We start from the raw sequence: 16271 nt of genomic DNA on the forward strand, positions 1-16271 counted from the left end.
GGTGGTTGCTCTTTCCGTCTCTCATAGCAGCAAGCTGATTCTGCTATTCTCTATAGCAGCACACTTCAGGAGTGGAGAGGGAGAGAGTGTGTTAATTATAAATAACTAAAACTACAGTGTACAGTTCTATTTACCTGTCAGTGTAGATTGACAGCATACCATTATACTCTGCAAGGAATTAACTACATAAAATCTCTACAACAAAAGCAAACCAAGACATTCCTTCAAAAAGAAAAAATAAGTGCAAATACCTAAAACAGGCAACCGAAGCAACTGTTGTAACCTGTAGAGAAAACACCAAAGTTTTATATAAAAGGACAAAAGTTTTTTCTGTATAAATAAGAGAATAATATTTGCTCTATTTCTGAAATGCTAAGTAAATATAATAAACTTCTAAGTGCAGGTAAGACTTGGTTAGGGACCATGGTGCTATGTTGTGTGTTTTAACAAAATAAAATGCTCAATTTTAAAACACATGTACAAATTATGATGCTAATTTACATGACCCTCAGATATAATAAAAAAAGTTAAATTATAATTTAGTAAAAATTTTGTAATAACTATTTTATAACCAACATGATTTAAAGGGCATAGTGCAATATTTAGGTAGATGTGACATACAGCATAGAATTTGTATTCTCTGCAGCCTATAAGTTATTGCTGTTTCATATTTCAAGGTCCAAACTTGTCCTTAATACAGTTGTTAAAACAGGAAACAACACTGGCTTCTAGACACCCTGTATACATATAAATATCTACATTTAAGCTTTAAAATGAAAATAAATTATAAAAACAGACTCCTTTCCAATTTACAAAGTTTTCCTGCCCCTACACACTGTACAATACATTCAACAAAGCTCTCAGCTCTTCTGAGATTTATGAAGAAAATACTGACTCTGTACTAAAAATGAAAAAACCCTTTATTCAACCCATCTTATTTCTAGTACCATTTTCAAATAAATATATTTAACACTGTAGTTAATTTCACTGTTTTTGAAGAATACAAAAAACTAGTAGTGCAACTTTCTACCCTTCTTTTACATTTCTTTCCACTGTGTTTCTTTATACATAGTAGTACAGAGTGCTACACAAGCAAATAAACACATAGGCTAAAGCACTTTCATCAACCTGTGCATGTTCTCCCACACACAGGCCATGTGGTTTCAGAAATCATCAAGTACTTATAACCTACTCTACAACAAAACTGCAGCATCAAGAGAGCATCAAGATAGTAGGCAACATTTTATGGAAATGAAATGTGAAAAAATTGCTATTAAAATACTTATGCATGTTCTAATGCTGCTTTTCTTACTGTTTTTTAAAAACAATTTTTTAAAATCCTTTAAAACACTACAAGATTGCTCTGATAATCCCTTACTAAAACAGTTTAGCTTTTAGCCTGCTTGATAGTTATTAAAAAGATGTGAAAATTATTAAGGCCATCTTAAAAATGTTTAAAAACTGTTCATAGACAAATTTCACTGCAGCCTAATTTAGTGCAGAATACATAGTAAAGGAGTGGCACACTTTCCTCAGCTATCATGACAATTACAGTATTAGTGCCCTGGAAGTGCTGCTTGCTGCCGTGTAAGTGCTCAGGTATCTTCTTGCTTGTTCAGTCATTATAAGTTGATCTTCAGTCTTTCCATAAACCACTGCCTCCCACTCACAATTGGACTACAAAGGGAAAATACATGACAATAAAGTTAAAAAGTTGCCACAATAAATGTATCTGTACCAATTCAGAATTTTAGGCTTAAAAATGAACTCTCTCAAGGTCAGTCAAATTCATACCTCCCCTGGGGAAGGGAAGTTTCAGGGTACCAGTTTAAGGACATTTTCCTGAGTAGCTGAGAGCTTCAGTGTGAAAATGAAGCTTCACCAATCCCTTTCCTGGCTTTATTGTGTAGAAGTTTGTAAGAGCAGGATGAGTAAACAGAGAATGTGATGTTGAGAAATTTCTTTAAAATATAATGGATTTCTTGCATAACAATTCATAAAGAATGGCACGAAGTTCATATTTTACTTATTAGAACAAAGGCTATCATACTACTATGAATTTATGCAAGAGGTATCCCTGAAAAAATATGGACAAATTATATTTTTGTACTGAAAAATGTAAAACTCACTGAGAGCTTGCTATTTAAAATAGCTGTGTGTGAATCCTTTTATGAAGCCTCTTAATCTGTTTTACATATCCAGACTTTTATGTACTGAATAGCCAAATTTATATTTCAAATGGCTATTTCCACATTACCACTACCAACAACGAAATCCTCCCAAATGCTTCAAAAATAAGTGCAACTAATATTATGACCCAGAGCAACTCCTGGGCATGGTGACAGGATCGAATAGATTGCAAATGTCATCTCTATGGAATGTTTAAGTATTCAGAAGGATGCTATTTCTGTACTCTCTCAGGCATGAAGAGAAACTTCTCTCTTCAGGGCCCTCCCACATTTCCCAATGTGTGTTGTACCTAAAGGACTCTGGCCTAAATCTGCAGCTGTACTGTGGTTGCATTGCAGCTGGGAAAGGGGTTTTGTTGTGCGACCTGCATGCCAGAAGCTCACAGTCAATCACTGCTCAAGTAGAACAATCATGTGTAGCAACGGGGTTGCTGGGACAGCCCCCAACCACACATCCTTTCAGGGTGGCATTTGTTATAGAAGGATGGGTGCCAAAAATACAGGCATGAATTTAGTGTACCATCAGTCAAAGAAGCTTGAAAACCAACAGTGTAGAGTCTTTGTTACATCTCAAATTGTTTAACCTACATATACAGATTTGTAAATGACAGATTCTCTTTTTGAAATCCAGATTTAAACTGAACTGTAATATAGCAGTCAATGCATTCTTTAGCAATCGTTACATTGGCTGCTTTCTAGAAAGAAAAGAATTCATGACCAGTAGCACCAAGTTGATAACTGAATATTTTTTAAATCACTAAAAAAATTTTATAAATCCATACCTGAAGAGACTTTTCCAATTTGACACCTTTGGAAGTGCTAGGATTTGGTTTCTTTTTAGTAAGTGTGTATGTTTTGTTGGCTGAATTTATATCTTGTTTTTCTGGTGTCAGGTTGCACCTGTTGTCATGTATTTCCAATAATGGTATCATTAATAAAGATGTTGTAAAGATATTTTCTGACTAAAAGGGGGAAAAAGGAGAAATGAAAATAAAATACCTACAACTAATTAAAATTTTAAAGGGGAATAAAATATAAAAATTTGAGCTTGAATTAGCTTTACTCCTTTCCCAAGAAAGCTTTGTCTATGATATTAAAGATGAGTAATTCACAAGAATTAAACAAAGGTTTCAGAGATGGAGATGAGAAAAGCACTGAAACTTAATAGCTTTTGAGAACTGTCATTCTAGCAGCATTTTACTCTAACCATGAAAAGTGTCACCAAAAAATACACAAATATAAGCAGTAATGCCCTTAAAAAAAAAGAAAAAAGTTAATCATCTATACTGTATATATGACTCAAAAGCAAGGCAGCCATAAGTATTTTTTCCTACATATTTGGCCTAAAAAAAAACCCAATAAAACCCCCAGCACTTAACAATACAGCAAAAACTCCTTATTCTTGCCATAAAGTTAATCATTCCAAATTACCTAATACTATGTTTATCAAGTTTAAGAATGATGCAAAGTTAGGAAAGAGACACAGCTGATGTGCCAGATGACAGAATCAAAATTTTAAAACATTTCTCTAAGCTAGAACAACAAAGCAACAAGATGACTATACAATGGACAAAGGTATAATCTTCCATTTTGGTTTCATTTTAAATCAGAAAAATATTGCAAAAAGAATCAGAAAAATATGACTTAACAGTAGCTCAAATGAAAAAGGCCTGGGCAATGTAAAAGTCAGCTCTGACTTCTCAAAAAACTAACATAATCCCAGGTTGCATATGTATTAGCACAACATTTAAATTAAGAACTCAAGGAATATAATAGTCCCTGTGGTCAGACTACATATGGAGTATTATATTGTGGATATCATATTTTAAGAGGGACATTGACCAATTGAATAATGTAACCCTACAGATAAGGAAAGTCAAAATAATAGCAGATGACATTTATGTCACACTTTAAAGCTTGCAATCAATATGCAATCATCTCATCTGACACTCATAAAAATCTCATGAAGTAAGTACTACAGGCATTAATATCCCAATATTACAAGTGAAAAAACTTGTAACTCAGAGAGGTTAAGTGATTTGCCCTTGATTACACAATTAGTGGCAGAGGAAGGAGTTGAGCTCAGTTCTCCCTTTATTCCCAAGTCTAGTGTTTTTTCCTCTACATAATGCTGACTCTTTTAATAAGAGGCCTGGAAACCATGAAACACAAGAAAGAGTTGAGAAAACTAAGACTGTTTAAGTGAAGAAGACCAGACCAAGCAGTCTTTAGAATTTTTGAAGAGTTTTGGCATGGAAAAAATAATTTGTTCTGTTTGTGTCAGAGGGCAGAACCAGAACTAATGAGGAGAAGTTACTGGGAGTCATTTCCACATAAGGAAAAGCTTTCTGAGAGAGAGAGGAGCAATTCTGCAACAGAATGGTTTGACTTGTAAAGTAGAACTCTCTACCAGTAGAAATGGTCAATAACATTCTAGGTCACCTTGTGTATTACAGAAGGGATTTTAGGATGGAATGCAGAGTTTTGGGGTAATATTAAGGGAAAAACCATGAACAGATTCACGGATATCCATACAATACAAAAGAATTAAAGAAAAACCTCATTAGTACACTGGGTGGATCCCTATGGCAGATTTATGGGAGAACATAGATAAGAATTGCAAATGATGGGCAGGTATGTATGGCTTACAATCTGCATTATTGAGGACAGTAACCACACCAGTGAGATCACAAATCCATGGAAGAAGATCAACAAAGCTTCCTTATTTTTGGTTAAGGGTACACTGCTGTAATGTTAAGGGAATTTGAAGATCTTCCTGCCCCTTAATAGGCCCATGTGACCTGTTGTGAGCTCTGGCCCAGCCTATAGCCTGAGTTACATGGAGCTGATGGTGGAAGGAGCTTGCTGAACAGGTAGAGCAGGAAGGGTGCAGCTGAGAGAGAGGCAGAGCAGAGCACCTAGCCTGAGTGAGAAAGGGGCATTTTGCCTAAGGGAGATTGTTTGTGGGGAGGCCTGATGGAGGAAAGACTTGGGGATGGCGGTCCTCCCTCTACTGGTAATGTGTACAAACTTTGCTATTACCATGGTGAAATTGGCTTTCTTGTATCTGAATAAATATTTTGGTTTAGTCTTTGAAGAAGAGACTCTATATTTTGTGAATTTACCCTGGAAATACAGCTGCATATCCATGGCAGCTGCTGTGGATATGGCATTGGTGCTACAACTGCAAGGAAAGGGAGGGTCAGACCAGGTGTTTGAGGTGACAGTACAAGACATCTCCTATAGAGAAAATGTAACAGTATTCCCAAACCCTCTGCATCAGGGCATCTAGAAGCATTTTGGTAAAGTAGGTAGTATCAAAGAAAGATGGAAAAAAGTGACAAAAGCATTTATGGCATTAGTCTGATAATGAATGGCTGCATCAAATACCTCATCTTTCTGCAATCTAAAAATATAGTAGTATTACAGCACTTGGAGAAATGGAGTAAAGACTTGAGAAAGGGGCAAAAACACAAAAAAACCCTCTCAAATTATTTTCTTTTCACTCCTTGACTACACAGTAACAAGTTCTCCCTATCTCAAAGCCTACAAAAGCATACCTTCAGACTTGTCTTTGTGAAACTAATTTCTTAAAAAGCACTTTTCTCCATAGATAGTGACACTAAAGGGGGGGAGGGGACTCCAAAAGAAATGCAAATATCCTACGGCAATTTGTAGCTACTCAGAAGTGGAGAGAATGAATTAACCTCCTACAGTAAGTAGTACTGAAGATATGAGTAATTCCTTAGGTAACAATTAGTGACACATAAGGCAAGGTTGGAAAGAGTTAACTTCTTTCGTTTAAAATGGTTCCTTTTTTGTCTTTAGACTCAAGAGCTGAAGCTAAATCTTTCCTAAAGTTTGACAAATATTCTGTAAGTAAATGCTATCTTCCCTAAGTTCTGAAAAGTATCATTTGTACAATGGTAGATCACCCAAGACCAACTAATATTCTGGAGATAAGCAATTAAAAGCTCTGGTGAGGTTTAGCGGTTTTTATTCCAGTTAGTAAAAAGCTTCAAGTATCTCAAATACACATAAAACTAAAGGCATGTTGATGATTCTTTTAAAAATTAGTTAAAAGAGTTCCATATTGAAGAATACTCATCCACCATGAATTTCCAAATGTATTTCTAGTTCAGGCTACTTAAGGAAATTAGAACCCGACACCCAACAAAAATTGACAAAATTTGATGAAAACTAAAATTCTTGTAAGTTTCAGTTTTATATTTTAAAAAGTTATTCACCAACCTGCATATCTGAAATGCTGTCTTCCGTTAAAAGCTGAGTACCTGGTTCTTCTTTTTCCCAATTATCTAAAACTAATGACTTTCTGACTTTCTTCACAGAAGAAACATGCTGGAATGAACAATTTATAAGGGAAGAATTATTACAGAACAAAATGGATATTGATTTAACAAGTACTATACTACAATATTTCAAGTTTACCTCTTGTTTGCAGCTTTTATAAGCAGAGTCATCTTCCTCTTTGAGGAATATGTCTGTTCCAGTTTCTTCTTTTAAAACCTCACGAATATCTTCCTCCAAGAAGGCAAGTGGCTGTGACTGCATTTAAAGGATAAAAAAGTGTTCCTTCTGTTAAAGTCATCCTTTTCTTCATATACAACAAGCCCACCTTTTATACTTTCCCACTACTTGTACAATTTTCTTGCCAATCCCTAGAAATTTTTTAAGTTGTAGAAAATGTATGCTAAAGTACTGCATTTTATGGCAAAAAAATATAACAGCACATTATGAGTCCCGAGTTAATAAAATCGACTTTGTGAGAACATTATCCCATTATTTCTTAATTCAATCACATTTTCCAGATATATTTTTAAGGGAAACTATGGGGATATTTTAGAAATGGGAAATGCAATACAAATTGGGCCAAAAAGTAAATAAACAAAGAAGGAGAAAAATAGGAAAATTCAAAATTTTAATAGTGTAAATACCATAACTTTATTCATCAATCTGATTTTTAGGCTGAATCTGGGAAGTAAAAGTCACTGGAAAATTTTATCTTTTCAAGCAAATTCAAAACAAATTTTTCATACAAAGGCACATTTTTAAATAAAAGTTGTATTTACTTTAAGGAACCATTTCTTTCAGCTCTCTATCAGACAACAAGCTGACAACCGTTCCTGACATTTAGTGAAGATTAGAGACCTTTATACTGGAGCTATGATTTAAGTGGTAGAGCAAACTCCAAGATAAAGAAACCCTTCAGGTAAAGCCAAATCTTCTCTGGAACTCAAGAATCTTAGCAAGTTGCCTCTAATATTAAACTAAAAAACTAAACTAAGTCAAGTGGCTTGCCCAAGGTTACTCAGCTAATATATGTATTATATTATACTGTTTCTCTTTAGCAAAGATACTAATTATAATATCAGTTGTAACTACCAACTAGCCACCAGGAATAGAAAATTTCCTCAGTCTCTTAATAAAATGACAAATTTAATAACTGTTCTATGTAAGTACTACTTTGGTTAAATACCACTCAACTGACATCTCAAGTAATCAATATTTCCAGCAGATTAAGTTAAGAGAGTAAGATTTACAAATGAAATATAACTCCAAGACATTTGCAAAAACTCTCTTTGGAAATTAAAATGAAATTTAAAGTTGCTCTTACTTGGAGGAGGGGGCATATAGGAGTCATATTAGCAAATCTGTCTTTTTTTTAAAGGTACAATTGAAGACCACAGGCATTACTTACCATCATTCAAAGAAAATTTGGTTTAATTCAATTCTTCCCATAAAATTGCATAATAAAATTACTACTATATTCTAGTCATAAGTATTTCTAGTTTTCAGTATAATTCATAACCAAACTTCTATGATGTCAATTGAATAATTTTAGGCAATAATCTGGAAATCAATACTTCAAATCAAGTTACCCTCTTCCCTATTTAATCTGATTCAGGGATATTTAATTACCTAATATCAATCATTATCAAGTTTCTGTCCATGATCTAAAACCTTTAAAAAATTATTTTTACAAGTGAGTATTAATAAATATAATGACTTCAAGCACATCAAAAAAAAATTTTTTAAACTTGGACAAAAATGTTGCCAACGATGCTAAAGAAAGAATATTTTACGTTCCGAAAAAGTGATGAAATTACACAGTGTGGATGTCTATGAAAAGAAATTTTTTCTCTATAAACTTTTTCAGTGGCTCTTTACTTCCCAGATTTAGTGAGTTCACTCAATCAAACTGAAAATTCACCATACTAATATCTCATATTTTATGGTTGGTAACTACTTCTAAGATTTTTCCTATTGAGCCATCATAATTCATTCTTATACTAAGAATTTATATATACCAATATATAAAAATGCCCATTTATTCAACCTGGATTGAGAAAAAATATATACCTACCACAATTTTTAAAGGTCCATATTTTTTCTCCTGAGCAGCAAGAGCATTCTTAAAAGGAGTTGGTGTTCTTGGTGTGGTACCCAGTATAGATCTTCTAATTGTAGGAGTTCTAAACCTGTCAAACAGATATGAGTCAAACTCATGTTAAATTTTTTAATATGCATACTCTCATTTTATTTAACTTTTCATTTTTTAACAAAAACTTTATTGACTACAAAGACTGGGAATACGATGGGGAGGAGCTGTTAGAATTATAGAACTACAAAGCTGGAACAACAAAAGAGGTCCTCTAAGTCCACTTTTTACTTAAATAATGAATCTTGTCTGTTTCCCTAACAAGTACTCAAGTCACCTAGCCTCCAGTTGTTGTTATTTTAAAAAAGTTATTCATCTTGCATACAGGACAAAAGGGGATAGTTGCTTTTTGAATTCCTAAATATGATGGCTTTATGGGATTACACAAATGCTGAACAAATAAATTACAGAGCTATTTCAGTGAATAACTGGAATAACTTTATAAATAATATATAATATAAAAATATAAATAAATACATAACTTTACAAGTCAATGCCACTTTCTCTGAACACTAGATAGACACTTGATATTCACTTACCCTGCATTTTCCTTTTGATCTTTGGGTGTAGTTTCCTTGTGAAGAGGAGTTGTGATAAGTACTTTTTGGCCACAGATTGGGGTTGATGTAAATGCAGGATTTTCAATATTAAGTTGTTCATTTCCAGGGCATGTATTGAAAAACTTAAAAAAAAAAAAAAAAGGTGGAGGCACAATTTAAAGATAAAATCCCTATACTAATGTTAAAGGGGCTGTTAACACTAATCAACATTAGTTAAATGTTAGTGTGGCATCTGAGTGCTATACAGATCTTCACATAATGTAAAAGGGTCTAAATACAGGCCTTCAGAACTTTGGGTAGACTTTAGCTTAGCACATTGTCTGGCACATAGATAAGTGCATAATAAATGTTTTTCCCTTTACCTTTGTGGAACATTTAAAGTAGGGCATGGACAAGTATTGAGAATATGTGGATGGGTTACAATCTGTAACACTGACAGGAGTGGTCGTATTAATGAGGTCACAGATCCAATGAAGTATTTAAATATGTCAAATATGTATAATTTTAAAATTACTTTCTTCTTCCTCTTAAAATGCTTAAGAGTAATAACACCTCTGCATTTGCTATCTAAAGTTTCTTCTGAAACAATAATATTACATATACTTTAGAAAGATGTCACAAAATTAATGCACTTTACTCATAGGTGTTTCAGGCTACTCTTATTTTTAAAAATTCTAACACATGGCTCCATAGTTTCTCAATTCAAAGCAGATTAGAAACTTGGCCCCCACTGTACAAGAACTTTAAATATATATTTTAAAATCCATGTCCATGGATTATTATATCAATTTTTAGAGTAATCAACCACTACTAAGGACTTTTAAATTATTATTTAAATAAATAACATACAAAAAGGTTATACCTGTGAAGGAGAAAATGGTAGTGTTTTCACTGGTGTATGTTTTAGTGCAATGTTGACAGTGTCATTAAATGAGCCATCATTGAGTTCACCAATTGGTGACTGACCAACTCGAATTCTTCTCTTCTTTCTTAAGATAGTAGGTGGAGTGCTGAACTTAGCCACATTTGGGGATACTGAAGGAGCAGTATCACTCTCTCCACTACTGAAATTGTTTTTTTTCCCTTCCAGTACAAGACTGACATTAAACTGACATTCCATGGCTCCTTCACTGTGCTGAATTCTCATCAATTTAACTGGGGTGGGTTTAACAGGAGAAGCAGCAGCATCAGAAAGGTCAAAACTGGTAACATCACTCCAAGCTACAGGATCCTGCAAAACAGTAAGTTATCATTAAAGTAAATTTGATAGGACATTTAGAAATAATCTTGAACACCAGTTGACTATTCCAAGAGGGTTAATAATAAAACCACTCATTTTTATCATTAGCAATTGACTTTAGTTGGATTTTTTTATTTTACTTTTTAATGCTTATTTATTTTTAGTTTTCAACATTCATTTCCACAAAATTTTGAGTTCCAAATTTTCTTCCCATCTCTCCCCTCCCCCCACCCCAAGACACCATGTATTCTGATTACCCCTTCCCCCAATATGCCCTCCCTTCTATCACACCCCTCCCTTTTCTTATCCCCATCTTCTCTCTTGTAGTGCAAGATATATTTCTATACCCCATTACTTGTATTCCTTATTTCCCAGTTGCATGCAATTAACAATTCTCAACATTTATGCCTTAAACTTTGAGTTCCAACTTCTCTCCCTTCTTCTCTCCCCACCCATCCCCACTGGGAAGGCAAGCAATTCAACACAGGCTATATATGTGCAATTTGGATAATAGTCATGTTGTGAAAGACTAACTATATTTCCCTCCATTTATTCTGTTCTCTCTTTTGACCTTGTCTTTCCCCAAAAGTGTTTACTTCTCATTGCTCCCTCCTCCCATTTGCCCTCCCTTCCATCATCTCCCCACCCCACTTATCCCCTTCTCCCCTACTTTCCTGTAGTGTAAGATAGATTTTCATACCAAATTGAGTGTGCATGTTATTCCTTCCTTAAGTCAAATGTGATGGGGGTAAGCTTCACTTTTTCTCCCATCTTCCTGCTTCTCCCCTCCATTGAAAAAGCTTTTTCTTGCCTCTTCTATGAGAGATAATTTGCTCCATTTCATTTCTCCCTTTCTCCTCCCAATATATTCCTCTCTCACACCTTAATTTTATTTATTTAGATATCATTCTTTCCTACTCAACTCACCCTGTGCCATGCACATATGTATACAATCCCTCCAACTACACAAATACTGAGGAAAGTCTCAAGAGTTACAAATATTATCTTCCCATGTAAGAAGGTAGACAGTTCAACTTTAGTAAGTCCCTTATGATTTCTTTTTCCGTTCACCTTTTCATGCTTCTCTTGATTCTTGTGTTTGAAAGTCGAATTTTCTATTCAGCTCTGGTCTTTTCATCAAGAATGCTTGAAAGTCCTCTATTTCATTGAATGACTATTTTTCCCCCTGAAGTATTATACTCAGTTTTGCTGGGTAGGTGATTCTTGGTTTTAATCCTAGTTCCTTTGACTTCTGGAATATCATAATCCAAGACCTTCAATCCCTTAATGTAGAAGCTGCTAGACCTTGTGTTGTCCTGATTGTATTTCTATAACACTCATATTGCTTCTTTCTAGCTGTCTGCAATATTTTCTCCTTGACCTAGAAACTATGGAATTTGACTACGATATTCCTAGGAGTTTTTCTTTTCAGGTCTCTTTCAGGAGCTGATTGGTGGGTTCTGTCAATATTTATTTTGTGCTCTGGTTCTAGAATGTCAGGGCAGTTTTCCTTGATAATTTCATGAAAGATGGTATCTAGGCTCTTTTTTTGATCATGGCTTTCAGGTAGTCCTATAATTTTTAAATTGTCTTTCCTGAATCTATTTTCCAGGTCAGTTGTTTTTCCAATGAGATATTTCACATATCTTCTATTTTTTCATTCTTTCGGTTTTGTTTTGTAATTTCTTGGTTTCTCATAAAGTCATTAGCTTTCATTTGCTTCATTCTAATTTTTAAGGAACTATTTTCTTCAGTGAGCTTTTGAACCTCCTTTTCCATTTGGCTAATTCTGCTTTTTAAAACATTCTTCTCCTCATTGGCTTTTTGGACCTCTTTTGCCAATAGAGTTAGTCTATTTTTAAAGGTGTTACTTTCTTCAGCATTTTTTTAGGTCTCCTTTAGCAAGCTGTTGACTTGCTTTTCATGATTTTCTTGCATCTCTCTCATTTCTCTTCCCAATTTTTCCTCCACCTCTCTTACTTGATTTTCAAAATTCTTTTTGAGCTCTTCCATGGCCTGAGATCATTGCATATTTATTTTGGAAGTTTTGGATGCAGAAGCCTTGACTTTTAGGTCTTCCTTTGATGGTATGCATTGTTCTTCCTCATCCAAAAGGATGGAAGAAAATACCTGTTCACCAAGAAAGTAATCTTCTGTAGTCTTATTTTTTTCCCCTTTTGGGGCATTTTCCTAGTCAGTTACTTGACTTTTGAGTCCTTTGTCATTTTTTACAGGTATTTTGTGGGCTGTGGGGGAAGAGCTAGAGTACATGCATCTTTCTACTCTGCCATCTTGGCTCCTCTGCCCGATAAGATGCACCTCACAATGCTTTAGGAGCGTGTTGTTCAGTCACATAGGACTTTTGGTGACTCCATGGACCATAGTATGCTAGATCCTTCTATCTTCCATCATCTCCCAAAGTCTGTCCAACTTCATGTTCCTTGTTTCCATGACACTATCTCATCCTCTGCTGTCCCTTTTTCCTTTGGCTTTCAATCTTTCCCCACATCAGGGTCTTTTCCAAGGAGTTCTATCTTTTCATTATGTGGAGAAAGTAATTCAGCTTCAGTATTTGATCTTCTAGTGAATATAGCCTGAATTAATTTCTTTAACTTTGACTAATTTGATCTAATTTGACTAATCTGACTGAATTGATCTTCTTGCTCAAGGGACTTTAAGATCAAGGGATTCTGAAAAGTCTTCTCCAGCAATGCAATTCAAAATAATCAATTCTGTGGTGCTCAGTTTTCCTTATAATTCAGCTCCCACAGTCATTCATTGACAATGGAAATATCACAGCTTTGACCATAAGGATGTGTGTCAGCAAGGTGATATCCCTGCTTTTTAGTATGCTGTCCAGATTTGCCACAGCTTTCCTTCCAAGGATCAATGATCTTTTAATTTCATGATTGCATTCACCATTTGCAGTGATCTTTGATCCCAAGAATATAAAATCTAACACTACTTCCATTTCTTCTCCGTCTTTCTGCCAGGATGTGATGGGACCAGTTGCCAAGATCTGAGGATTTTATGCTAAGCTTCAAGCTAGTTTTTTTTATACTCTTCTCATTTATCCTCATCAAGAGGATTCTTAATTTCTTTTCACTTTCTGCCATCAGACTAGTATCATCTGCATATCCAAGACTGTTTATTACTCTGAGAAACCTTAACTTCAGCTTTTGATTCATCCAGCCTAGCATTTTGCAAGATATATTCCGCAGAGAAGTTAAATAAACAAAGTGACAATATACAGCCTTCTTGTTTTCATTTGGCCCACATATAGCGATGTCATATCTGAGGTGTCATAAAAACAAAAAGCAAAAAGAGTTTTTGCAAGAAGAAAATCATCCTCTTTACTGATGAAATTCATCATTTCAATAAATCTTGGAACACTGTACTTCTTCATGTACAGTATGGGACAGTGATCAGTTACAGCCACTACGGAAAACCCTTCCTTCCCATTCTTGGTGCTGGGCAACTGTCTTGGAGAAACACTCAGAAAGGAATGGAAATTTAATGTGGTTAGTCAGTTCTTCAGGCCTCCGAATGCTTCACCAGGGCATGTCCACAGATTCTGTGAGCCATGCCAGCTGCAGAAGCTTTAGCAGTAGCAGTTCTGACACCCTCTCTTCCCTCCCCCCACTATACTGTGTAGCTAGAGGACAAAGCTGTCAATACTCGAGCTTATCCCTGTGATAGGTATGCTAGGAGTAAAGCAAATGAGCTGCATCTGGTAAAATTATTCTAGTGAAGGAGTTTTAATCACAAAAAATGATGTGAAGATTTGTAATGACCCCACATTTTGTATGACCAAGTAGTAGAATGCTATTATAACTGTATCTCTACTTGGTAAATCCACATCTGGCTCACACAAGAACGCTTCATTCCACTGGCTTGCCTGCATGCCCACAGGTGGCAAGGATCTATCACATGTGGCCAGGAGGCTAGTGAGATTTGCTAGTGAAGACACAGGCCTAGCAGATCCTTCTATATTGACCCAACAATGGGTTACTTACCAGGTCTTTTATTTTATAGGAAGGCCAGAATTTGAGGTTATTCTAGACCAAGGTGTAGTTTACTTTGCCAGAGGCACAAAATTGAAGCATACAATGCCTACAACAATGTCAAAGTCTACTTGAGAAACTACCAGAATCCTCTTCTACCTATACCAATGCACCTGAGGAATGCACTAACCAGGCTCCTTAAGGACCTGGGCTATGTCAAATGTCCCAAATACAATCCTTTCTACAAGGATCCCAAAGAACAAGAAAATCTGCCTCAAGAATTAAAAGGAACAGATTTCTTCAAGCAAAAACAATGCTGAACTTTCAGATGTGGTACAAGTAAAAGGTATAGTCCTTTTCTACAGAGGGTAAAGTAGGAAGAATTGTTGGGTACTTTTTTTTTTAATCTTGCTGCTTATTTGGGAAAGTAAGAAAAAATTTAATTTATCTATGCTTTGTGTCAGAATTTTAATTCTTCCAAATGGAAAGCAAAATAAGTGGTGAGACTAAATGCCTAAACTTGAAATGCTGTTCTTTTGTACTCTACAAAGCAATGCTTAGAACAAATAACTGGCAGAATCATGCAATGAATGAGTATATCAGTAATGAGTAAGCTATTTTGTCAGAGTATTTAAGCTACCAATTCATTTCGCAATTCAGTAACCTAGTTGTTTTTTTTTTTTAAAATGTATATTCTAAGTAATTTTAACTGCTCAAATATGATTATAATTTAATGCCACATGGTATTTTGGGTAATTTTTAATATGGAAAGGTATTACACAAAGCAATAAAGCCATTTCAAAGTATGTATATACCACCATATATATGGTGGTTGTTGTCCTTCATTCCTGAAGAGGACTAAAATGACATCACCACGATAAAGCCAAGTTTCAGCATATCTGACTGTGGCTGATCAGACCAATACAAGATCAGAATGCTCTCCCACAAACTGGGCATAGATAGTACATGTGAGCATTTGCAGTGGATACTCTAAATTTGTGCATCCTACATTTCTTTTGTGTTGTTTAAATTCTGTTTTGCTCATACAGCACAGCACCTTTTCTGATGTGGGCACACCATGCTGAATGGTCCTGTGCCAGCGGCTCCCATGTTGCGCAATCAAATCCAAAGTTCTTGAGAAAGACCTTGAGAATGTCCTTGTATCGCTTCTTCTGGCCACCATGTGATCACCTGCCCCATGTGAGTTCCCCATAAAATTTTTTTTGGCAAGCATACCCTTTGCATTCAAACAGCGTGGCCAGCCCATTGGAGTTGTGCTCTCTGAAGCATAGTTTGAATGCTTGGCAGTTCAGCTCGAGCAAGGACTTCAATGTCTGATACCTTATCCTGACAGGTGGTCCTCAGAATCTTCCTAAGACAGCTCAAATGGAAGTGATTCAGTTTCCTGACATGGTAGACTGTCCATGTTTTGCAGACATATAACAACAAGGTCAGCACAATTGCTCTGTAGGCCTTTAGTTTGGTAGTTAGCCTAATACCTCTTCTCTCCCAAACTTTTCTTTGGAGCCTCCCAAACACTGAGCTACCTCTGGCAATGCATGTATCAACCTCACTGTCAATATGTACATCCCTAGAAAGTACACTACATTCCACAGCATTCAAAACTTCTCCATTTGTTGTAACCAATGGTTTCACATGGATGATGTGGTGGTGGCTGATGGAGCACCTGTGTTTTCTTGGTGTTAATTATTAGGCCTGTGCTAATTTGCACAGGCAGAAGAGAATTGAGCCATACTTTGTTGCATCTCAGCTTCAGAGGCTGCATTGAGTGCACAATCATCTGCAAACAGAAAATCA

General features: G+C 35.4%; 1 protein-coding gene across 6 annotated transcripts in view; it reads right to left on the reverse strand.

The window, feature by feature from the left end:
* Nucleotides 1–901: 901 nt before the first annotated feature.
* Nucleotides 902–16271, reverse strand: part of MYBL1 (MYB proto-oncogene like 1) — a 57954-nt gene continuing 42584 nt past the window's right edge. For 4 of the 6 annotated variants that reach the window (XM_072604729.1, XM_072604727.1, XM_072604728.1 and 1 more), the window contains exons 10-16: nucleotides 10072–10440; nucleotides 9189–9331; nucleotides 8575–8689; nucleotides 6639–6755; nucleotides 6441–6548; nucleotides 2972–3151; nucleotides 1450–1677 (exon numbers count right to left, since the gene is read on the reverse strand). In XM_072604729.1, coding sequence (XP_072460830.1) covers nucleotides 1549–1677; nucleotides 2972–3151; nucleotides 6441–6548; nucleotides 6639–6755; nucleotides 8575–8689; nucleotides 9189–9331; nucleotides 10072–10440 — 1161 coding nt within the window. In that variant the 3' untranslated portion in view covers nucleotides 1450–1548. Of the gene's footprint in view, nucleotides 1678–2971; nucleotides 3152–6440; nucleotides 6549–6638; nucleotides 6756–8574; nucleotides 8690–9188; nucleotides 9332–10071; nucleotides 10441–16271 lie in introns of all 6 variants that reach the window. The other 2 variants (XM_072604731.1, XM_072604730.1) reach the window with 1 other exon arrangement.

This window comes from Notamacropus eugenii, chromosome 4 (genome assembly GCF_028372415.1).
Source record: "Notamacropus eugenii isolate mMacEug1 chromosome 4, mMacEug1.pri_v2, whole genome shotgun sequence".
Lineage (NCBI taxonomy): Eukaryota > Metazoa > Chordata > Mammalia > Diprotodontia > Macropodidae > Notamacropus > Notamacropus eugenii.